Source organism: Capricornis sumatraensis, chromosome 2 (assembly GCF_032405125.1).
Source record: "Capricornis sumatraensis isolate serow.1 chromosome 2, serow.2, whole genome shotgun sequence".
NCBI classification, from domain to species: domain Eukaryota; kingdom Metazoa; phylum Chordata; class Mammalia; order Artiodactyla; family Bovidae; genus Capricornis; species Capricornis sumatraensis.
This window is the reverse complement of record NC_091070.1, coordinates 116,772,249-116,796,826: the sequence shown is the minus strand read 5'-3', so window position 1 is coordinate 116,796,826 and position 24,578 is coordinate 116,772,249. Positions and strand designations below refer to the sequence as shown.

Genomic DNA, 24,578 nt, shown 5'->3' with positions numbered 1-24,578 from the left:
GAGTTGAAGGGGGGGGGCCCGGCAGGCGGTGAGGGGGGGCTGAAACAAAGAGCTGCCAATCACCCTGGAGACATCCCCAGCCCTGGGAACCAGGGACACTGGGGAAGAGTCCTGGAGGCCTCCTAACCTCCTGCCTCTCCTTAATGGTGCTCTCCCCCAGGTGCCTCCCTTTCGCCGCATCTCCAGGCATCTCGCTGTTGGGGGCTGCTACCGAATGCTACTGTTTTCTGGAAGCCACAGTTGGAGAAGGCAGGAACCCTTGGCAGGGGTAGTGCCAGACAGTGGGCATTATTCCACAGCTGGCATGAGAGAATTCCAAGGGAGTGGCCGAAACTAGCTTGCTATAGTGCCCAGGGGATGTCCGTATGGAATGAAGTTTGCTGCTCGGGTAGAGCAAGTGCTCTTCATCAGGATGGGGGGTTGGGGTGGGGGGGCGTTCCATGACTTGTGCTTGTGCCTCCATTTTCCCCTCACTCCTAGGAAAACTTGGAATCTGGAAGTGTCCGGTGGGAACTGGAGGGAGAGCCTAAAACAGTGGTCAGTGAGGCTGGAGTAAAGAAATCAGGAAAGAGGAAAGGGACACCAAGGACAGGAGTAGGCCAGAGGACCGGCCAGGGACCGGGGGGCTAGACTGGGAACACTGGGGGGTACTGGCGGACAGGCCGTGACCCGGATGAGGCGGAGGGGCGCCGCAGTTCCCGTTACCAAGGCAACAGCCCGCGAGCCCCACCTCCCCTCCCCCCACACACACAGGCCCCAGCCCAGCCTCGCTCCGGCCGCCGCCACCGCCCCTGTTTTGTTTCCATGGCAACAAGAGGCGCGGGGCTGGTTCCAAACATAACGCGCTGTGGAAAACATGCGGCTCGGGGGACCCCCCCCGCAGCCCCCGCTCGGGGCCGAGCCCTGAGGGGCCCCAGAGCAGCCCAGACGTCTTGCAGATTTGCGAGGGCCCCCAGAACCCGTCATGGAGCACAAAATCCCCTTCTCCTGCTCCCACCGCGTCCTCGGGTGTTCAGGGCTCCCCTCCATCGGGGCGCCCTGATTCTCCAAGGCGCGCAGGGCTAAGGATCCACCCCCCCTTCGGGAGGCACCTCTGGATCAGGCGGCAGCCGCCCTCCCCAGAAGCCCTTGGCTCCGCCCCACGCCGTTTTCAGGCCGCCTCTCGGGCCTGGACAAGCCGCGCCCTCCTGACAGCCTCCCCTGGGTCCCGACCGCGATCTGCCGACGGGGAGGGGGGCGGATCCACACAGTGGAGGGCTGAAGCGCAGGGGGAGGTGCTTCCGGGACAGAGGGCAGGCAAGATGGCGGCGCCCATGGAGCTGTTCTGCTGGTCAGGGGGCTGGGGGCTGCCGTCAGTGGACCTGGACAGCCTGGCCGTGCTGGTGAGGGGTGGCGCCGGCGCTCTCTGCTGCGCCCTGGAGGACTGGGGAGGGGGCCGGACTAGCCGGTCATCCGAATTTTGCCAGGGCGCCTCAGTACGGGCACAGTGGGGTAAACTGAGGCAATCCAAAAGCATGCCTGGCCGGTATGAACTCTATTCGGTGCCTTGGTAGCCTAGATTTTGTTTAGCAATGGAAAGAGGCCTGGTCGGGGTTCAGAAGATGAATTTTAGTTCTTAAACATCCATTTACTGGCTATGTGACCTTGGGGCAGTCTCTTCTCTCTGGGCGCCGTTTCTTCATCCGGAGGTTTACGAAGGCTGGATGACCTCAAGGTTCTCCGGCTTGGCATTACTGCCTTCTCCTCAGTCTCCCCTTCCTCCTCCTCACTCAACGGCATTTACTGAGGTTGTTGTTTATTGAACCAAAAGGCCCACTCACCGCTAAGGCTCTGTAGAAAGAGCTTTGGAGTCAAACTAGTGAACTCATTCACTCACTCTTTCATTTTCACTCTTCTCATCATTGTATTAGGCCTCTTCCAGATACCAAACATTGGCGTGCAAAGATGAGTAGCATTTGGTCCCTCCCCTGGAATTGTTTACATAAAGTTAGAAACGTCAGCAAACAAGTGTAATAAAGTGTTCAGATGGTGAAGTAGGAACAGACCAAACAGACTGCCCAAGAAGGAATGGCCAGTGCTTCCAAGTGAGGCTAGGTGTTCCCAGGTAGATGGAACGAGAGGATATAAGAGGGAAGGGTTTTCCTGACTGATTTGTAATCAGAGACACGTCCATAAGGTCTCTAATCCCTGTGTTTGCCCATTGTAAAATGGGAACAATAATGTCTACCTTTTTTGTGTGAAGCAATCCCTCACTGTAGAGCATAGCACAGAAGGTATTCAATAAATGTTATTTCTTGTCTTGATTCCCCTCTGTGGGCCGTGTCCTTGGCCTCTCTGCCTTCTGCTTCCTTCCCTGCAGACCTATGCAAGATTTACTGGTGCCCCACTCAAGGTGCACAAGATCACCAACCCCTGGCGGAGTCCTTCAGGTACCCAGTGTTCCTGGGGGGTGAGGAAGGGAGTGTACAAGGGGAAGTGCAGGAGACAGACAAGGATGTGTTGTGGCTATGTGTGGATAGGTGGCTAAGGGTCTGGTGGACATAATTCTTTCTCAACGTCAGGAACTCTGCCTGCCCTTCGGACCAGTCATGGAGAGGTCATCTCAGTACCACACAAGATCATCACCCACCTTCGAAAAGAGGTAGGTGGTTTGGGTAGGGTGACTGCCAGCGAGAGTTTAGTCAATTCAGTGCCACACACATTTATTGAGTACCAAGTATATGCCAAACCAGACGCAGGTGACCCGGGGCTCCAGGGGACATGTAGTCTCGTGGAGGAGACACAGACATGTTGCTGTGATGCAGTAGGCTAGAGAGTCAACTAGGCCACTGTCGAGACATCTGGAGCCACAATGCCTTCTGCCTGCTGGGCAGGGAGGGAGAGATGAACAGGCTGTTGACACATGGAAGGGAAAGGAGAGTAGGAAATAACAGATGAAGCCCTCAAAGATGAGACCAGTGTGGGGGTGGGGTGGAAGTTCTCAGAGAGGGAGTTCTAAGGGCCATTACCCTTTTTTCAGGGACCAGGTCAGGCTTTCTAATATGGGGCTCAGGATGGACAAGACCAAGTACCACGATGGGAAAGTTGAAAGAGCATTACAAGAAGACTAGAGAGACCTAGGCTGTGCTTGTCACTGTCATTGGCTCTGTGACCACCTTGGGCAAATTGCTTAATCTCTTAGAGCTATAAGCTTATTTGTAAGACCAGGGGCTTACCCAGGATACTTTCTCAGGGCTCTTCCAGCTTTCATGGTCTGGTTCCAAAAGGGAACATACTATCAGAAGCAGACCCCTCTTATTCATTTCTACTTTCCCAAAGGTGGAGGAACTGGGGAATTAATGGAGGCTTGAGAGGAATGGAGAGAAGGGATCCAGGTAAAAGCCAAAACTCCTGGTGGGACTGGGCCACTGTTTCTTTTTGTATAAGCACAGCTTTCCCTGTTTCTCCTACCACAGCCATACTGAGAGAAAGATTATTACCCCTATTCCACGGAGGAGAATGAGGCTCAGAGAGCTTTAACGATCACACTCAAGAGGTTACTTGGGGACAAAGTTTACTCAGGATATGGAGGAGGGTGCTGAGGAGCAGACACTGGAGCCTAGGAAGGTGTGGCAGGCTGAGACCTGGGGGTATGGTTGGAATGTGTGTGGTGGTGGCGCCTGGACCATGGAATGAAGCAAGAGACGGGCAAGAGCTGAGCATTGAGAGAACAAGCCAGGGAGCCCTTGACATGGGTTCACTGGGTCCTGGGAGCGTGAGGATGGCGTCCCCTAGTTCCTGAGGCATTGAGGCCCAGCTTGCATCTGAGCTCTGCGCTGCTACTTTTGTGGTGTCTGGATTGGGGAAGTTACTGTTAGAAAGTTGCCGTCAGCAGGCATCCCGCCAGCTTTCCGTGGAAACTCTGGGAGCTGCTCCTGGTTTGTGGCTGGGCCTTCCTTCCTCCCCCCAGTGGGCGCGGGACCTTGACGGCCAGCAGACTCCAAGGTCCAGGCTTTCCGCCAACAGCAACAGGCTACTGACTGGGCCCAGGCGAGGGGGCCTCGGCAAGAAAAGCTCCTTGCTCTGCCTCTGCTGCGCTCAGAGGTCAGGCTGGGTGGTGCCAGACAGGAGGCCTCCCTCCTTGAAGTGTCCCTGCAGTCCCCCAGCATCCACCTCACCATGGACGTTCCCTCCACAGAAGTACAATGCTGATTATGACCTGTCAGCCCGGCAGGGAGCAGACACCTTGGCCTTCATGTCTTTGCTGGAGGAGAAGCTGCTCCCAGTGCTGGTGAGTGCCCAGGCCTACACAGACATACACACACACACCCAGCATGGGAACCAGAATCCCACCCTGGGTCAGGCAGGTGCAGTGGCTCAGACCAGCCTCTTCCTTCCTACATACCCAATGCAGATACATACTTTTTGGATAGACGCCAAGAACTATGTGGAAGTGACCCGGAAGTGGTATGCAGAGGCAATGCCCTTTCCCCTCAACTTCTTCCTGCCTGGCCGCATGCAGCGGCAGTACATGGAACGGCTGCAGCTGCTGTGTGGGGAGCACAGGCCTGAGGATGAGGAGGAGCTGGAGAAGGAGGTACCTCTGGGACAGAGGGGTGTTGTACGACAAGAACCCCCAGGATGATGGCGGAGGGGCCAGGTGCCTGCGAGGGGAGGCGGTACCCAACCCGCAGCTGTGAGCTGACCTCGTGTCCCCTCCATAGCTATACCAGGAGGCCCGAGAATGCCTGACTCTTCTCTCTCAGCGCCTGGGCTCTCAGAAATTCTTCTTTGGAGATGCGTGAGTCTCACTCCAGGGGAGTCATAGGTGGCTTGGAAGAAGATACAGGTTCAAATGTAGCCACAGGGGCTAGGGTGGGGGCTCAAGCTCTGGACAGGAGGCGCTCGGCACAGACATTGGGTCTGGTGAAGGTAGGGCTGTGTGTGGGGCCGGAGCCGCCTCAGTGGTACAGGAGGGTGGGAGGGCCGCCAGGCCCGGGACGGGCCTGCTGAGCTGTAGGGCACTCAATGTGCCCTTTATGCAGCCCTGGGATAGAGTCCCATTCAAGGCCAGGCTGGCGCCACCTGGGGCACTTTCCCCACCCCAGGACCAGAGCTGTGTGTCCTCTTCTCCCCCGGTGGTCCCCCGCTGCCCAGAGCCTATCTTCCCTGGGCCAACTCTTCCTCTGACCCCGTCTCTGCCCTTCTCCATCCCACTCTTCTCTGCTGCAGCCCCGCCTCCCTGGATGCCTTCGTCTTCAGCTACCTGGCCCTGCTGCAACAGGCGAAGCTGCCCAGTGGGAAGCTGCAGGCCCATCTGCGGGGGCTGCACAATCTCTGTGCCTATTGCACCCACATCCTCAGCCTGTACTTCCCCTGGGAAGGAGGTAAGGGGCGGGTGGGTGGGGAGGTGGGGGGTGCTAGTCCTGGGGAGAGTGGGCAGGGATCCAGGAACCAGCCTCCCACCCACCTCCCTTCCTCTCCCCTCAGCGGAGGCACCACCTCCACGCCAGACACCAGCGAACCCAGAGTCTGAGGAGGAGCCACACCGGCGCCGGAACCAGATCCTAACCGTGCTGGCGGGGCTGGCGGCCATGGCCGGCTACGCCTTGCTCAGCGGCATTGTCTCCATCCAGCGGGCACCATCTGCCCGGGCCCCAGGCACCCAGGCCCTGGGCATGGCTGAGGAGGATGAAGAGGAATGATTTATCCTCATGCTCTCAGGACTGATTTTTCTACTGTCATGCATTCCAGAGGCTCCTGTGTTTCCCCATTGTTGGTATGGTGGAAATGGGGTGCCACCCCCCCGGAAATAAAACTGCTCACATGGACTGAGATCAGACATTCTGTCTTTTAAGCAGCTGCCATTTTTCCTAGCTGGTACCAGGGGGCCATCTGGTGCTTGAGTCTACTCTCTGGTGCTTGGCTTCTTTCACTGCCTGTGCCTGGGTGCGGACATCTGCGTAGGCCTGGTTCTGCATCTCCAAGAAAGACAAACAGTTCCCAGTTTTGGGTCCGGCTTCCCTCGTCTCTTCCTTTCCTTAACCTCTCTCTCCATCTACCCCACCCCCCACCCGTGTTTGTACAGACAGTGACCTCACCCTGGGCCGGGGCCCAGTTTCCACAGGCAACCAGCGCATAGCACACGCTCACACAAGCACGGGGGTGGAGGACCACTGGGGCTTCCTGATCCTTTCCCTAGGGCCCTCCAGCCCCTGGCACCAACTAGAGGGGAGAATGAGTCACCCAAACCACTGCCTCTGGGCTTACGTCACTTAAGCTCCCCCTGGTCCTGCTGTACCCTCTGTAGCCACAGACGGCATGTGGGCTGACCGTATCCCTTTAATGTCCAAGCTGAGCCCAGGCACAAGCGTGGGTATCAGCTCCATCACTGGCGACGCCACAGGTAGGTGTGAATGGAATAGCCAGGTGAGACAGTCTCCATGAAGCCCACGGCGGGATCCTTGATGGTGAGAGGCACATCCTTAGAGGAGCTGGAGGAGGTAGGGAGGAGAAGCGGAGTGTGTGATCCCGCCAAGCCCACCGTCTCGTCTTCATCCCAGTTCCCAGGCCCCGCTGCTCTCACCGGTTCAGCACAACTGCAACCGCAGAGCCGTCAGGCCGAAAGAGTGCCACCGTGTCCAAGTCGCTCTTCTCGCTGGCAACCAGCCCCACTCTCTGCGAGCCCTCGGGAATGAACTTGCTGAAGTGGGAACAGGCATTGTCAGGGACCCCAGCCCTGAGGGTAGCTTCCATCAGTCTATCACTTGAGAAGTCACCTTCCCTACCATCTACACCACCCTGCCCACCCCCACACCGGCCCCCAGAACCATTCCTAAGACGTGCCCTAACTCTCCAGGCCTCCAGCCATGTGGTTAGATATGCCCTGCCCTCCTGCCTCCTAACCTCAGCATCAGGCATTGAGGAATTGTCTGTCTCAAATGCCATCTAGTCACTTCCTACCTACATGGTGCAAAAGGGACAGATGTGAGCCTCCCAAGGTTCCCACTCTCCACACCTTCCTGCTTCCTCATAGTGGGTGATACAAGCCCAGTGCAGGAGATGCTAGGCCTGGCATGAAGTCGGAGTGCCCACCTTCCACTCACCTGAAGTGGCCAAGGTGGTAAAACATAGGCTGTTTGTAAAATGTGTCCTTGGCGATATCCACAATGATGGGGCTATCAACAAAGTTGCGCACCCAGTTGGGTCCCCCTTCAGGATTTAGGGCGAGGTTCCAGTCGGTCCAGCCAACCACATGGTAGAGGAGGTTCTAGGGTAGAAACGGCAGAGACAAAGGTTCCACGTTGGGCCCCCAGTGAATACAGTTAAGTGTCACGAGGAAGATGGGCTGTGGGGCCTCGGCCCTGGGAGGGGTGTGTTTTATATCCTTAATATCTAAGGAGGGGACTTCCCTGGTAGTCCAGTGGTTAACGATCCTCCTGCCAATGTAGGGGGCACAGGTTCGATCCCTGATCCAGGAAGATTCCACATGCCACGGGGCAACTAAGCCCATGCACCACAACTACTGAGGCTGGCATGCCAGGAGCCTGTGCTCCACAGCAAGAAAAGCCGCTGCAATGAGCCTGTGCACCAAGGTTGGAGAGGGGCCTTGGCTTGCCACAGCGGGAGAAAGCCCGAGCGGCAACGAGGACCCAGCACAGCCAAACACTAAAAATCTACGGAGGGAGGGGTTTTGAGGGCAGAGGCATCGCCAGAGAAACTCAGAAATCTGAGGCAGCTACAACGGCTCAAGCATTCAGAACAAGGTGATGGGGTGCACAGATCTCCGAAGGGAAGGCAATAGAGGGCATCATGATATCCCCAAATTTTGCCCCCAAGAGTAAGTGAGCTGGGGAAAAGCTGGAGAGGAGGGCGCCCCGTCAGCCTCTGGTGAGACGAGCGAGGGGCCCAAGGTGGTCTGCTGTGCGGAAGGAGAGACTGAGGTGGCTCACTGTGATGATACTGTGGCTGTACTGCATCCCTCGATCCCAGGAGCCCAGCCGCACGCTCTGCTCCCAGAACTTGGAGCCCACACAGGCCTCTGAAGCAAAGAGCATGGTGTTGGGGAACAGGCGGTGCGTCTCCCCCAGGGTGGCTTTTGCTGGAGCCAGGAAGTCCAGGTACCAATGTACAGCGATGCCATGAACATACTTAGCTGCTTCTGGGTCTGCCAGCACCTGGACAGAGAAAGGGAAGGGCTACTGGGGAGACAGAACCGTGGAGCCCGGGTCCTACACGAGGGATCTGGAGGAGGCACTAGAACTTGAGAGGTGGGTGCAGGATGAACACAACTTAGAGGGGGCTAAAGTGACAACCTAGGAGATTCTTGGGGCTTTGGAGACCCAGAGGGGGGTCAACACTACCCCCAGCATCCCAGGAGTGCCACCTGGGCACCTGGCCCCAGCCAGGATACTCTAGGAATCAAAAGTTGAGGCAGGGAAGGCACTCTGTTCCAGAGCTAGTCATCTAGATGCTGGATTTGGGGTCACTAGGGTACTAAGGTCTTCCCAGGTGGCTCAGTGATAAAGAATCTGCCTGCCAAGGAGATATAGGTTCAATCCCTGGGTTGGGAAGATCCCTTGGGGAAGGAAATGGCAACTCACTCTGGTATTCTTGCCTGGGAAATCCCATGGACAGAGGAGCCTAGAGGGCTATAGTCCATGGGGTCGAAAAACAGTCAGACACAACTGAGCATCCAAACAAGGTGCCCACAGGAGTCCTGGTCCTTACCACCTGGGCCCAGCGAGGCAACAGCAAGCGCTGGTCATCCAGCATCAACAGTCGGACGTTGCGGTGTGTACTGTTGGCGAGGATGGGACCCAGGTCACGGGCAATGAAGTCTCGCTGGTGCTCAGGAGTGAAACCCAAGCACTGGAAGGGGTACCCGCTAAGGAGCCCTGCAGTAGGCTCGTTCTCGGCTGTCACTGCCCAGAATCGTAACTTGTGCTCCGCGTAGGCATCCAGGAACCTGGCGAGGGCAAGGGTGTGAGGGATCATGGCCAAGAAAGGGGACCAGGGCCCTGGGGGCTAGGAGGTCGGACTGAATGGGGAAAACTGAGGGGCCTAAGCCTGAAGGCCCAGAAGGTAGAAAGGCGAGCTGAGAGCTCGCAGCCGAACAGGTCAAGGGTTGGGACGCAGACCAGGGTGTGTGAGAGGGGAGCCTGGTCCAGGCCCGATGGCCCTGCTGTTTCCTTACTTGACAAAGTATCTGGCCCAGGTCTTGTGGTAGAGATCCCCCGGCTGACCCTTGAGTGTCCCCTTCCCATTCACGGCCCCATTAGTCTTGAGCCAAGTGGGTGATGTCCAGGGACTGGCAAAGAGTGAGACAGAGCGGTTGGCCAACTCCAGAGCTTGGTGAATCAGTGGTATCTGGAAACAAAGGTAGTGAGGAGAGACACCCAGAGTTGGAACATAGACAGACTGGCCCAACCAGTGTATCTGGCCTAGCCATCAGCCTCTACCCTTCCATCCCAAGAGAGGGCAGGGACAAGTTCTATGTCTCTCTGCAAACTGTTCTAGCCTGAGGCCCCTCAATCACCAGGCATCAATGCTGCTGGGGCCTGAGGCAGCCAGAGTGCCCACCTTGAGCTTGACATCTTCCTCTGGAAGGCTGAAGTTGAGCAACTGGAAGTCATCAGGGCTGTCGTCATAGGTATAGGTGCGGATGGAGAAGTCACAGCTGGCCATGGGGACCCGGATGATGTTGTATTCAATTCCTGTAGAAATTCCCGAGTCAGGGCCAAAGGGAACTTGGGTGCAGGGTGAAGGGCAGATTGTCTGAGCTGGAGGCCCCCGGCACTCAGCGGATGGATAGGACAATTTTTTTTTCCCACCGGGCTTTAACAGAGACCCAAATGTCAGGGATGGGTGGATGTCAGGGAGAAAGGAGAGGTCAAAGAGCCAACTGCACTATGTCATCCTGTCCCTTCCTCCTCACCTTCTTCGGAGAAGTACGATTTGAGCAGCAAATTCCGTGCAGCAGGTGACAGGGCAAGGATGTTGAGGGAAGCAGCATCCGTCACGGCCCCTCCAAACCCCTTCACTTTCTGGAATTTCTGATCTGGCTGCAAGGTCAACAGCAACCCTGGGGACATCCGCAGGGAATGATAGGCATCAGTGCACAGGGGAGAAACTCCATGCTGATCGCTGGCATGACTGGGCTCCAGAATGACCATAACCTGGGTGAGAGCTGGTTACCTGTGCCTGTGCGATTGGCCTGGATGGTCCCCAGACTCAGCTCCATTCGGCGCCCGCTGCGAGTGCTCTCAAAGCGGCTGAAGGTGCCAGGGTCAGGCAGGGTCAGGGGGTCCAGAGAATCACAGTATGTGGCATTGCAGACACACACCACCGAGCTGTAGCCAAAGCTTTTAGGGATGCAGGGGCGGGCACCTGGCAGAGAGGGTGTACAAGAGAGGCAAGGGCTGAGGGATGAAGATGGGGAGAAGGGACCCACTAGCTGAAAAGAAAGACAAAATACTGGTTTCAAAAATTCCTGGGCCTCCCTGGCGGTCCAATGGCTAAGAGTCTGAGCTCCCAGTGCAAGGGGCAGGGGTTTGATCCCTGGTCAGGAAACTAGATCCCACATGCCACAACAAAGACCCAACTCACACAAATAAATAATAAATAAATGGTTTTTAAAATTATCTTGCTGTACCTCCACCCCACTGTTGCTCTCAGTCATGCAAAAGGATTTATTGAGCATCTACTTAAGTCCACCACCAGTATGCCAGAGACTGCCAAAGACCATGTGGCAGAAGGGGGGCCTTGGGGCTCCTTCCCTTCTCTCTGACTCACTTACCTGATACCCACGACACTGTATGAAGTAGAAGTAATCCCATGAGGCTGGCAGCCATGATTTCTACTCTGCCCCGAGGCACAGGATACTCCTGAGATCACAATGAGGAGTGGCTAGAAGGCAAGCCCCTCTCCACCTCTCCTCTACTCTCTTAGGCAGGGCTCGACTGCCTATAGTCTCCCACCTTTAACAGAATGGAACAAAGTCCACAGACACCTGAGTCCAGCCCTCCCTCCAAGCTCCCGGCTAGTAATAGCTCTCTGCCCACCCCAAGCAGGACCCTCCTGCACCCCTCTTCCCAACCGCTTCCCCTTCGATCCCACCTTCCCTCCATCAAAAAGGCATGATGACCTGCTTCAAGGAGAGCCCGTCATTCATTGAATTCCAGAGCCGGGTTAGCCAGAATTCCAGAAAGTGCATGACACCACCAATTAGAAGCCTTGTCCCCACTCACCTCTCTGGAAGGACTTGAAAGCTCCATCACCAGGTAAGAAGACGTTGGGGTTCCCAAACTTCTGAGGGATAGAGGATCAACTAAATAAAAACAGGGATGCAGGGGCCTGTGATAGCTATACAGGCCAGATTAGCCCTGCGGGTTAATTCCGGCATAATGGAACAAGTCACGTGAAACCACGGGAGTGTCACATGACCCAGGAAGTGAGGCAACTGCAACCATACTTGTAAAGGGCGACCGAGTGGCTTCCTGAGGGCTTATACATACTATGAAATTCTAGAAGGCATGTATGGATGACAGCTTTAGGAAGAATCTAGATGAAAGATCTTAATGAAGGATTGGGTAGAGGTTCCCGAATCCCAAAGGATGGGAACCACAGCAGGCACACTGCCTTCTTAAGGAAAATATTTTAAAGATATGCTGATAATGGTTAATACTAATAAAAGAGGATCATGGTACAAAAATACTGAGGCCAAAATCCTGAGTGACGATTAAGCAATCCTTGCACTATAGAGGCTCATAAGCAGGGGAGTCAGACACACAGATGTTTATAGATAAGGACAAAATTGGTAACAGCTGTGCACAGAGACCCTTCATACAGGGCTTCATGGAGAAGGGGTGAGGGATAGGAGTATTAACTAGAGAAGTGCAGGGAGGATGGGCCCTGGGCAGGGGGCCGGTGCCTCCCAGGCCTCTCATTTCATCAGCAGATACAGATGAGAAGGAATTGTTTTTCCTTTCTCACAGGACAGAGAGGTTGTGTAGAGCAGTTCAGGAACTGCAAAGTGTGGTACAAAGCTGTATCCTCAGTGGATGTGAGAAGGAGCTTGTATTGCCTCATGGGCCACATCACAGATTTAGTGGGAGTGACATACACATTCAAGACCTGGCTGACTCTAGCTCCCTGAGCCTATTTCCTCATCAGTTAAATTTCCCCATCTGTTAAATGCCACCACCTCACAAAGTCATTACTACAATCAGTAAGATACGCACAGTGCCTGGTACACAGTAGACCCTCGGGAACCACTTGTTGATCTTTTTTTTTTTTTTTAAATTATCTCAGTGAAGTGTTTCCAAATAAACTCCAGGGGAAATTAACCATTTCTTCTTCTAGGTTCCCATAACCCTAGAGGAGCTATGGTCTCGGTGAGAGGAGCTTGGTTTGAATCTTGGCTCCACTATTTACTGGCTGTTTGACCATCAATAAACTGGAAGGACTGATGCTGAAGCTGAAGCTCCAATACTCTGGGCACCTGATGTGAGCAGCCAACTCACTGAAAAAGACCCTCATGCTGGTAAAGGCTGAAGGCAAAAGGAGAAGAGGACAGCAGAGAATGAGATGGTTGGATGGCATCACCGATTCAATGGACATGAGCTTGGGTGAACTCTGGGAGATGGTGAGGGACAGAGAGGCCTGGCCTGCTGCAGTCCAAGGGGTGGCCAAGAGTCAGACATGACTTAGTGACTGAACAGCGACAAACTGCTTATCACGCTAAGCCTCTGTTTCTCATCTATAAAAGGGAAGTGATAACTCCCATCGCACAGGATTGTAAGGGGTCAGTACGATAATGCCTAGCACACTGCCAATTCACTTCAGTCTTTGCGACCCCATGGTTTGTAACCTGCCAGGTTCCTCTGTCCATGAGATTTTCTAGGCAAAGATACCAGAGTGGGTTGCCATTTCCTCCTTCAGAGGATCTTCCTGACACAGGGATCAAACCCTTGTCTCTTATGTCTCCTGCACTGGCAGGCAGGTTCTTTATGACTAGTGCCATCTGGGAAGCCCAAAAAGGGCGTGTTGCCTCCCCTTGGGGAATTGAACCTGGTCTTCCATGTGACAGGCAGGGGCTCCCCACTATGTTAATGAAGACTGGCACCAAATACTACAAGGTAGGACTGAGTTTACACAAGGAGCTTGGAATTCCACAAATGAGATCTTACTCATTCAAGCAGAAGGCCTGGTCCAGGATGGGTAGGTGCCAAATTGTTCCGTTTAATTGAACCACCATCATTATGTCAAATCTGCCCCATTCAGACTTCCTATTTCTCAAGGAAATGCTGTACATGACTTGTTCTGGGGAGGAGAGCAGGTGACATCCAATATCTTACTTCCCTTGAGTTCACTTGTTCCACCAATATTTATTAAGCACATACTATGTTTGCCCTGACCTGCTCTGCTGGCTCCAAAGTCCCTCTCCCTTGCCTGTTTCCCTTTGCAGGCAGAGACTTTGTTGAGTCTTTTGTTTCGTTTCTATCAAGGTGATTTGCCCTTGAGGCTTTTGTATTTTATCTTCTTAATAAAGTTGGTTATTATAAGGGCGAATATTTATTGAGTACTTATTCTATGCTGCCTTATGTTCATTGTCTCATTTCATTCTCAAGAAGCAGATACTAATTTTTTCCCCACTTTAGAGATGAGGAACTTAAGACTCTAAATGGTCATGAAATTGCCCAAAGTCCCTTGACTACTCAGTGGTGGGACCTGGATTTGTAATAAGGGGTGGAGCAGGTACACATGGGGCCCTATGGCTGCCAACACTCAACCAGGCAGTGGTCCTCAAGGCAGAGAGTGGGTGAGAGATGAGAGGCCTACTCTTTGGGGCCAGCAAGTGAGCTGGGGATCTGGGGACAGGCTGAGGGCTATGTCCCACAAAGCTCCAGAGCCCTCGCCACACTGTCCCCTGGCCAGGCCCGGGCTTTGAAGCAGCTGTGCCCTCTCCTCCATTCCCCATCTGGGGTCTAATGGGGGTGCCGGTCTCCATGGGTCACCATCCAAGGAGGCCTCAGCCACTGGAGCACATGGCACTGCCATTAAGTGTCATGCACAGCTTCAACCAGCTTCAGTCTCTCCGTTCACATTTCAAAAACCGATACAGCTGAGATCAGCTGTCCACCCGCTTAGGAGGTGGCAGAGGTCAGGGTTAAGCTGCAAGGACACTGCCCATCATGACTTCAGGTCTACCTCTGTGGGTGGACCTATTCTCAGAGAAGGGCAACTGCTGTGAGCTGGGCACTAACCCGATAGGCGTTTGCTACCACACGTATTCCCACTGACCCTACACAAATAATTCGCTCCGGTTTAAATGAAAAACCTGACTGGCTGGGTGCTGGGCGCCTGGCTCCCTCATTGATGACGGCTGGGTAGGCTCTGGGGACCCGCCCCTGAGTGAGCCACCGGCTGAGCTCTGCCTCTTCAGCAGGGCCTGGGCACTGGTGGAAGGACACAGACTGGGTGCTGGACCGGTGCTCCAGGGCAGAGAAACGGGCCTGCCCAGGGTCCCCTTGGCTTAGCCTGGGCCTTGGAGAGGGGAAGTTGAGCCTTAGCACTTTGCCCTTTGTCAGAACAGAGAATAACATTTGCTCTGCTGGAGGCTTCCAGCAACATGGTGACCTGACGATGACCTAAACTTAAGAACAAATGATCTGACACCAGGAAGTCTGCAACAACTAACCACAGCCCCCCACCCTTCCCTATAAAAGGGCTTGGCTGAAAGCTTTCCAGGAGTTGGGGGTTTTTTAAGGCATAAGCAGCTTTGCACGGCCCTGCAGGAAACATCTCTTTGGTCCAGACTCGACGTTTTGGTCTTATCTGGCCTCACTGCACTGACCACACAGACTTGTGTTTGATAACAGATTCATATCCAGAGTCCTATGGCACACATCTCACCTGGAGGTGAGTGCCTCCTGCTGTGCCGAATGCTACCTTAGCTGCTGGTTATTTTCAAAAGCTGCTGTGCTGGTCTGCAGCGTTGCTTTGTGTTGTTTTAAAATTGTCCCGTGTTTTCCACAGCGTGTTTTATCTGCTAAAAATGAAGCCCAAGTTGGCTTCCAAAGTGCTGGCTGCGTGGCACCATTTCTGGATCTGTGTTCTTCAAAGGCATTGGTCAGGGGATAACTGGTCGATAATGAAACAGAATCCAGGACTCCCGGGTTGAGCAAGATGGACTGGTTTTCAGTTGGGGAGGGGCCGGTCTGCCTCTGTTCCCTTTCACGGGAAATCTCCGCCCAACAGCCTGAGCACCCCCTTTTCATAACAAGCATTTCCTCACATACTCTCTACTATCCTGAAATAAAGGTATAGATACTATGACTTACCTATACACATAATTTAAGAGACTAAATACTGTTGCCTTAATTGGAATATAAAGGAAAGATAATGGGACTTTTATTTATAGGAAAATATGTTTTCAATAAATAAATGCTTAGGAAGGACTATCTACAAGACATTATAGAATAGTTAGATATGTACTAACCTAAATAGAATAAATTAGGATTAAGAGAAGGAAAAACAGCCCATGAATTAATAATCTCAGTGTGTAACTTTCATGTAATTTTTACAAAATGTAATTATTATGATGCTGTAAAAATATAAAATACATGATAAATAAAAATGCTTAAATGTCAGTCTTTATGAATAAGATTCAATGCATTCCACAAGTCTTAACAAATTTACTACTTGATTCTAAGCCTTAGCAATTCAGTAAGGAATTTCTTTTCAACAAATGGTGCTGAGATGACTGGATATCATGTGCAAAAAAAATAAACTTAGACCCTTACCCCACTCCACAATCAAAAATCAAAGCAAAATGAATCACAGACTTAAATATAAGAGCTCAAACTATAACATTTCTGGAATAAGGAAGATTAGCCAGTGGTTTCTTTTTCTTTGTTTTAGGCAACAATAAACATTTGTTATCTCACATTTTCTGTGGGAAAGGAATGCAGGAGTGGCTTATCTGGATGTTTCACACTTGCAGTTTCTAAAAAGATTATTGCCAAGACATTGGTCAGGGCTGCTGTCATCTGCAGGAGGCTCGACTGGGCTGAGGCTCTGCTTCCAAGTTAAGTGAAAGTGAAAGTGTTAGTCACTCAGTCATGTGGAGTCTTTGCAATCCCATGGACTATAGCCCACCAGGCTCCTCTGTCCATTGGATTCTCCAGGCAAGAATATTAGAGTGAGTTGCCATTCCATTCTCCAGGGGATCTTCCCGACCCAGGGATCGAACCCAGGTCTCCCACACTGCAGGCAGTAAACTGTCTGCGTCACCTGGGAAGCCTAACATAGGTTCATCACCTAACATAAGTGATAAACTGGGGCTCGCTGTTGGCAGAAGGCCTCAGTTTCCCACCACGTGGAATAATTCATAGGGCTGCTTAGTGTCCTCACATCATGGCAGCTAGATTCCTCCCCAGTGAGTGGTCTAAGAGAGACTAAGGCAGAAGCCACAATGTCCTAGCCTCAGGAGCCACACATCATCATTTTTACAATATCCTATTGGATAACAGTCATCTTCTTTTTATTAATATATATATTTTTTAAATTTTATTTTTTTTAATTGAAGGATCAAGTGAAAGTTCCTCAATCGTATCCAACTGTTTGTGACCCCATTCTCCAGGCCAGAATACTGGAGTGGGTAGCCCTTCCCTTATCCAGGGGATCTTCCCAACCCAGGGATCGAACCCAGGTCTCTTGCATTGCAGGTGGATTCTTTACCAGCTTAGCCACAGTGGAAGCCCAATTGAAGGATAGTTGTTTTATTTATTTTTTTGTCACACCTGTGTGGCATGTGGGATCTCAGTTCCCTGACCAGGGAACAACACTGCGGCCCCTGCATTAGGAGCACACAGTCTTAACCACTGGACTACCAGCAAAGTCCCTACACAGGTCTTCCACAGAGATGTGTGTGGGACAGGGAGGCTAAATAAAGGTATGCCCACCAAATGGTGGGGATCATTTGGGGGCCATCTAGGAGGCAATCTACCATAGTCCGCCCTCTGTTCCCCAATAAGGCATGTCTCTCCCACAGGTAAACACTTTACTGCCTCTCAAGGTCCCCCAAATTCTCATCTCATTATAGCTTAAGTTCAAAGTCTCATTAGACAATGGTTTCTTATTTATGATTCCCAAATACAAATGATAGAAGAAAAAGATAAATTGGACTTCATCAAAATGAAAAATGTTTGTGTTTGAAAGGATGCCATCAAGAAAGTGAAAAGAAAACCCACAGAATGGGATAAAATATTTTCAAATCACATCTCTAATACAGGCCTAGTATCCAAAATATACAGAGAACTCTTATAACTCATTAATAAGAAGATAACCCAATTAAAAACAGGCAAAGGACTTGAAGAGACACTTATCCAAAGATAATGTACAAATGTCCAACAAGAACACAAATAGATGCTTGACAACATTTACCATTAAGGAAATGCAAATCAAAACCACTACGAAATACCATGTCATATACATTAGGATGGCTATGATCAAAAAGACAGACAATGACAAGTGTTGGCAAGGATGTGGAGAAATTAGAACTTGGGAATGTAAAATGGTGCAGCCACTTTGGAAAACAGTTCAGCAGTTTCTCAAAATGTTAAACAGAGTTACCATTTGACCCAGCAATTCCACTTCTAGGGAGCTACTGAAAAGAAAACATTTATCCACACAAAGACTTGCACATGAATATTTACAGCAGAGTTATTTATGGAAACAGGCCAAATGTCTATCAGCTGGTGAATAAATACACAAACTGTGGTATTTCATTAAATGGAATAGTATTCAACAATAAAAAGGGAACAAAATACCAATACATGCTACGACATGAATGTACCTCAAAAACATCACGGTAAGTCGAAGAAGCCAGACAAAATGACCACAGATTACATGATTCCATTTATATGAAATTCTAATCTAGAGAGACAGAAAACAGATTAGTGCTTGCCTGCGGGTGGAGTGGGAATCAAAATCACAAAATTCTATTAATTTACTCAAAATCATTGAACTGTATACTTAAAAGGAGAAACTTTTATAGTATATAAATTAAATCTCAATGAAGTCAGTAAAAAAAAATTCATTACATATATGCAGTTGGTTCATTGTTTTGGGAGGAATACTACCATGTTGAAACTCTTTACAACTAAATATATTACATTGTTGGAAGTGCTCTAATATGCTGAGTCAGTTCAGTTCAGTTCAGTCCCTCAGTCTTGTCCGACTCTTTGCGACCTCATGAACCGCAGCATGCCAGGCCTCCCTGTCCATCTCCAACTCCCGGAGTTCACTCAAACTCATGTCCATCGAGTAGGTGATGCTATCCAGCCATCTCATCCTCTATTGTCCCCTTTACCTCCTGCCCCCAAGCCCTCCCAGCATCAGAGTCTTTTCCAATGAATCAACTCTTCACATGAGATGGCCAAAATATTGGAGTTTCAGCTTTAGCATCAGTCCTTCCGATGAACACCCAGGACTGATCTCCTTCAGAATGGACTGGTTGGATCTCCTTGCACTCCAAGGGACTCTCAAGAGTCTTCTCCAACATCACAGTTCAAAGGCATCAATTCTTCGGCACTCAGTTTTCTTCACAGTCCAACTCTCACATCCATACATGACCACTGGAAAAACCATAGCCTTGACTAGACTGACCTTTGTTGGCAAAGTAATGTCTCTGCTTTTGAATATGCTATCTAGGTTGGTCATAACTTTCCTTCCAAGAAGTAAGCGTCTTTTAATTTCATGGCTGCAATCACCTAGTAGACAGATGCAATAATTTCAAGACAATGTATTTAACTTCTTCGTCCATAATGATCTTCTCCTAAGTTATTGGGCTTTTCAACAACAACAAAACTTCTAAAACTTTTCTGCATTATTATATTATTATAAAGTCTTGCTAATTTATATTTGATCTTATACTTGCATATATTGGTGAACAGAACATTCCAAAGTAGAATGAGATACTTCTTTGTGCAGGACTGTCGCGCATGTTATAGTCTATCTTTCCTGTCCTCCTTCCACTAAATTCTCAAAGTGCTCCTAATTGTTGTTGTTGTTCAGTTGCTTAGTTATGTCGGACTCTGTGATTCCATGGACTGCAGCACGCCAGGCTTCACTGTCCATCACCAACTCCTGGATCTTGCTCAAACTCATGTCCATCGAGTTGGTGATGCCATCCAACCATCTCATCCTCTGCCGTGCCCTTCTCCTCTTGCCCTCAATCTTTCCCAACACCAGGGTCTTTTCCAATGAGTCAGTTCTTCACAAAGTATTGGAGCTTCACCTTCAGCATCAGTCCTTCCAATGAATATTCAGGACTGATTTCTTTTAGGATTGACTCGTTTGATCTCTTTGCAGTCCAAGGGACTCTCAAGAGTCTTCTCTAGCACCACAATTTGAAAGCATCAATTCTTTGGCGTTTGGCCTCCGTTTTGGTCCAACTCACACATCCGTACATGACTACTAGAAAAGCCTATTGCTCCTAATCATGGTCTCCACTAAAGACATATTTCCAAAATGCCCTCTAGGGGACAACTGAGACCCACTGCCCTAGGGGAGTCACCTCAAATGCCCAGGCTGCAGTAGTCACTATGGATGTACTGCTGCTGCTGCTGCTAAGTCACTTCAGTCGTGTCTGACTCTGTGCGACCCCATAGATGGCAGCCCACCAGGCTCCCCCGTCCTTGGGATTCTCCAGGCAAGAACACTGGAGTGGGTTGCCGTCTCCTTCTCCAGTGCATGAAAGTGAAAAGTGAAAGTGAAGTCGCTCAGTCGTGTCCGACTCTTTGAGACCCCATGGACTACAGCCTACCAGGCTCCCCTGTCCATGGGATTTTCCAGGCAAGAGTAGGTACAAGGTGGCCACAAATGCATTCCTCGTTTCCCTTTGCACAGCACTTTTAAAAGACTTAGCTAAACACCAAGGGAGGGCAACTGGGAAATAAATATAAGTGAGAAGCTGAAGCACAAAAATAGTTTGGCTGATCCAGCACAGAAGTTCTCATCTCACTTCAGCCAACCCTTGGCTCAGACAGCAAACTCCAGCCTTGGAGCCTGGCAAGCACCATGTCACAGGCTTCTTACTCTGTAGGTCTCAAGTCAACTGCCCAAGGAGGGTGCCTCCTCCTGGGCCCACTGTCGCCTCCACGGTCAAAGAGAGACACTCTCCTGTCATGTATGGCAGAGGAGGACTCAAAAAAATACTTAAGAGATAAGTGAATGGATAAACCTTACCAGTCAACCTTTAATCTGTCCCAGCTCTGGTTTCTGATCTGAAGAAACACCACTCTTACTGATTACTGACACCAAATGATTCCTTCTTCCAGTGAGACCCTTCTGCCCCTTAATTACTAGGTTGTAGGTTCATCTCCGGATTCATCTGATCAACAAACTTTTTCTTCAGCTCTACAGAGATAAAATTTTTTACGTCTCTAGCTCAGTCATTAAAGAATCTCCCTGCAATGGAGGAGACCTGGGTTTGATTCCTGGGTCGGGAAGCTTCCCTGGAGAAGGAAATGGCAACCCACTCCAATATTCTTGCCTGGAGAACCCCACGCACAGAGGAGCCTGGTGGGCTACAGGAAGAGTCTGAAACGACTTAGCGACTAAACTGCGACCGCCATTGAGATGTACTATTGTGTAAGTTTAATGTGTACAACTGATGATCTGATACATAATTTGACATATTGCTGAATGATTATGGCAATAGTTGGTTTAATTAACCAACTCTTAAACAATAACCATAGCATGCCTGTAAAGTCCAGTGCAAACGGAAAGTGTTTATACCTCATATGCTCTACTATAATTTTTCTCAAGATACCAATAGCTAATCTTTCATGGGTGGTTACTACATGCATTAGCCTGACAACCCCATGTTATGGGGAGAACTGACTCAGAGAGGTTAAGTAAGTGGCAGAGTCAAGCCTAAATTCAGCTCTTTCCTACTGTGAAGCCCAAGCAGCTCTTAGTCATGTCATACAGTCTCCCTGACATTTCAGTAGTATATTTTTAGTCTTCAGTACATTTTTCTTTCTTTTTTAAACAATTATTTGTCTATTTATTTGTTTATGGCTGCACTGGCTCTCCGTTGCTGCATATGGGCTTCCTCTAGCTGTGGTGAGTGGGGGCTGCTCTGTTGCGGTAGCACAGGCTTCTTGTTGTGACGGCTTCTCTTGCTGCAGAGCATGGGCTCCAGGTGTGCGGGCTTCGGTAGTCGCAGCGCACAGGATCCGTACTTGCAGCTCGCAGACCCTAGAGCTTGCAGGCTTCAATAGTTGTGGCGCATGGACTTCAGCTGCTCCGTGGCTTGTGGCATCTTCCCAGACCAAGGATCAAACCTGTGTCCCCTGTATTGGCGGGCAGACTCCCATCCACTGTCTCACCAGGGAAGTCCCTTCTGTAAGTTTCTAAATGGCCACAGGGCAAATTCCACAGTTCCTGTTTCTCTGAAACCTAAAACTCTTCCTCAAGAGACAAACACAGAATTGGGGCTCAGGTTTACTGAATGAATGAATGAGTTAAGTTACTAACTACATGCACTGTTTAAGGCCCTGCTTGTCAGTGTTTCAGGGAATGTCTTTGGTGTGATATGAAGCAAAGAGTGATGAACTTCCAGAAGAATGAAGCTAACTCTGAAGAGGTCTATTAGAGCCTGAGTGAGACTTAATTGAGGGGATTTGGTTGAGGCAACAGGAAGTATGATTCAAATGCTGAACAACTGTGAGCCTGCTCACACATTCCTTACTGTCCTGAGCCTCCCATGAGGCTGTCATGAGTCTCATTGCAGATAAAAAGGTATGAGAAGGTGGTCCTTGTGAACTGTAAAGCTCCATATGGATGGCTGGAATTATTATTGCTACTGTTATCTAGCCTTTGTTTTTTTTCCTCCAGGTACAGCGGAAGGAGTCTTCAGTCCCAGCCTTTACCCCCACCCCTGCTCCCTCTGGCTGCCACCAATTCTATCCCTCAAGAGGAGGCAATAAGGAAGGGGAAGGGCGTTTTGACATGGACACCCTAGTGATTATACAGGATTAAAACCCTTGCTTCATTCCTTACTAGAACTGAGATACTGGGAAGTTACTTGACTTCTTGGAGCTTCAGTTTCCTCATCTTCAAACCTCTTGCCTCATGGGTTGTTATGAGAACCTCATGCAACCATGCATGTAATATTACTCAGAGCCAAACCTCTGGGATGAGTTGCTACACTTGGTGAGTCTTCTCTCCATTTCTTACGTTGCATGGGCTGAAGCTGGTCCTCTTGGCTCCCCAAAACTGCTCTTGCCAAGGTCACTGATGATCCCTCTGTTGCTAAGTCTAGTGAATAATGCCCAGTTCAGGGATTCCCTGGTGCTGCAGACAGTAAAGAATCCACTTGCAATGTGGGAGACCTGGTTTTGATCCATGGGTTGGGAAGATCTCCTGGAGGGCATGGCAACCCACTCCAGTATTCTTGCCTGGAGAATCCCGATGGACAGAGGAGCCTGGCGGGCTACAGTACAGAGTCAGACACAACTGAGCAACTGAGTACACAGCACTGATCTAACTGTACTTTTCACCTCAGCTGACACAGGCCCCTCTGTTCTGGAAGCACTCTCTTTTGTTCTTCTGACTCGCACTCTGCTGCTCTGGAGGTCTTCTCTCTTCTTTGTCTGTTCCTTCTCCTCTGCAGGCTTCGCCTCCTCTGTCTGTTCCTTAGGGTTTTGTCCTAGACCGTCTCTTCTCATACGTCATGCTCTCTCCAGAGATAACCCATGGCTTTGATTATCTTCTAGTTGACTTTGGTTCCAAAATCTTCACTTCCAATCCCAATCCTCCTCTTGAGATGGACTCTGTGATGACTCTACCCTCCAGACCTTGCCTGCTGGAGTCTCACAGACACTTCAGCAGCACCATCACGAGGGCATCGTCTCCCCCAGTCAAACCCACTCTTTCTCCTGTGTTCTCTATCACCATGAACAGAACCTCTTCTTGAAGAACTTGGGGCTTGTGCCTGACTCTGTCCTCTCCCTGAATCCTTCTTCCTATCATTTCTCTTGTTAACTACTGAAACACCTCTCATTTGACCTCCTACACTCTCCTTTTCTCCTCCAATCCATTCTTCAAGAAGCATTTAATGGTGTAACTCAAATACAAACACTGAAGCTACCACTCTCCCTCCTAAAATCCTTCAATGGCTCCATACTACTTTTTAAGAGGGCTTATGGGACCTGGCATCTTTGTTCCAGCTTCATTTCTCATCTCTCCACGTGGACTATATGCTCCAATCACATTTCACCTAACAGGCCACATTCCATCTTGCCTCTGCTCTGAGCTAGGATATTTTCTTCTCTCTTAAAATTAAAAAAAAAAGAATAAATACTCTTTTTCATCAGTAAGTCCTCAGCCTTAATGTCTCTACCATCAATACCATTTTCCTGACACCCCTAAATGGGCAGGGCACCCCTGCTATGTGCTCCCCAATGCACATATTTGACAAATAATAATTGGGCAACTACTACGGGCCAGGCACTGTTCTAGATACAGTAATGAATAAGATGATAAAGTCCCTTATGTTCTACTGGGGATGGTAGACAACACAGAACTTCAGATGGCCATGAGCACTATGAAACAAAATAAAGGGGTAGGGAGTGAAGGGGAGAGTGGTAGGAAGTGAATTTGAGGAAAAAGGTTGAGGGTCAGATTCTGTAAGGCCTTCGTGGCCACTGTGAGGAGTCTGCGTTTTATTCCAAGATGGAAATTCACTGGACAGTTTGGTGCAGGGAAGCGCCACCATCCGGTCTGTATTTTTAAAAGATCACTTTGGCTGCTGTGTAGAAATCAGACTCTAAGGGGTAAGTGCCAAGGCACGGGGACCAATCTCTAATTACAGCCTGCGGTGGACTGGCCCCCTTGTTCTCTATCCTTTCTCCTCAGAATCCTCACAAAGGCTCTTCTTCAGTTTGCACCACTCTTCACCTCCAGGCCTAGTTAACGCCTATTCATCTTTCTTTCAGATCTCAGCTTCTGTCATTATGTCTGAGAAATTCCCTTTCTCTCACACACACACCCTCCTGTAACAAGCTCACAAATCTCGCATCTCCTTTGTAGCTCTTGCTAGTTGCAGTTAATTGTAAAAATGACTTAATGTCAATTATAGCACCCAGTGGCCTAACTCCTTTGTTGATCCGTCCTTGCCAAAGCCTAACAGAGCAGGATCAATGTGTATCGCCAGGTAGCACAGCACCCGGCGCTAGTGCTGCGCTTACTGAGCATTTGTCGGATGATTGAAGAATGGATAAATTATACAGAACTTTTCCCCATTCCAGCCCTCAAAAATGCAAGTGCTTAGAAGAGGATTTGAAGATTTCTCCCCTCTTCCTCATTAGTAAAACACGACCATCCCTACAACTAATGACAACAGTGCTGATAAAAGGGTGAGCTGCAGATGCAGGGAAGGGAGAGTTCCGATCTAAGCCGTGCAAAATCCATTACGCCTACCGTCGGTGAAGCGAAACAGCAGCCCCAACCGGAGGCGAAAGGAAATCCCAAAGCAGCCTGTAAAGCTGGTAGGCGGGGCTGGAGAACAGGGCTCAGCGGAGACA

At 50.3% G+C, this 24,578-nt stretch overlaps 2 protein-coding genes across 3 annotated transcripts; one reads left to right on the top strand and one right to left on the bottom strand.

The window, feature by feature from the left end:
* The first annotated feature begins 1,299 nt into the window (after positions 1–1,299).
* MTX1 (metaxin 1) lies at positions 1,300–5,796 on the top strand. Its single transcript, XM_068963742.1, has 8 exons — positions 1,300–1,382; positions 2,360–2,429; positions 2,562–2,641; positions 4,178–4,270; positions 4,394–4,576; positions 4,704–4,780; positions 5,212–5,366; positions 5,470–5,796. Exons 1-8 carry the CDS (start codon positions 1,302–1,304, stop codon positions 5,682–5,684), a joined length of 954 nt encoding a protein of 317 aa, XP_068819843.1. The 5' UTR covers positions 1,300–1,301; the 3' UTR covers positions 5,685–5,796.
* Positions 5,515–24,578, bottom strand: GBA1 (glucosylceramidase beta 1). 2 transcript variants are annotated; one of them, XR_011144401.1, is made up of 13 exons: positions 24,475–24,578; positions 11,229–11,308; positions 10,778–10,865; positions 10,177–10,368; positions 9,917–10,063; positions 9,562–9,695; positions 9,176–9,348; positions 8,710–8,947; positions 7,932–8,156; positions 7,086–7,249; positions 6,566–6,682; positions 6,313–6,473; positions 5,877–5,954 (listed from the first exon to the last, which is right to left on the bottom strand). XR_011144401.1 is itself a non-coding variant. In XM_068963741.1 (12 exons), the coding sequence occupies exons 2-12, from the start codon at positions 11,253–11,255 to the stop codon at positions 6,368–6,370; spliced, it is 1,611 nt and encodes a 536-aa protein (XP_068819842.1). In that variant the 5' UTR covers positions 11,256–11,308; positions 24,475–24,578; the 3' UTR covers positions 5,515–6,367. The 2 variants fall into 2 exon arrangements, 1 of the variants encoding a protein (XP_068819842.1); XM_068963741.1 differs by having other exon boundaries at positions 5,515–6,473.

Excerpts from the sequence above, each read along its gene's own strand:
- MTX1 (XM_068963742.1), top strand. The coding sequence starts at position 1,302 with ATGGCGGCGCCCATGGAGCTGTTCTGCTGGTCAGGGGGCTGGGGGCTG. Across the intron at positions 1,383-2,359 it reads TGGACAGCCTGGCCGTGCTG|ACCTATGCAAGATTTACTGG; the intron begins GTGAGGGGTGGC and ends CCTTCCCTGCAG. Across the intron at positions 4,271-4,393 it reads AGAAGCTGCTCCCAGTGCTG|ATACATACTTTTTGGATAGA; the intron begins GTGAGTGCCCAG and ends TACCCAATGCAG.
- GBA1 (XM_068963741.1), bottom strand. The coding sequence starts at position 11,255 with ATGGAGCTTTCAAGTCCTTCCAGAGAG. Across the intron at positions 8,948-9,175 it reads TGGGCCAGATACTTTGTCAA|GTTCCTGGATGCCTACGCGG; the intron begins GTAAGGAAACAG and ends TGCCCTCGCCAG. Across the intron at positions 6,683-7,085 it reads TACCACCTTGGCCACTTCAG|CAAGTTCATTCCCGAGGGCT; the intron begins GTGAGTGGAAGG and ends TTCCCACTTCAG.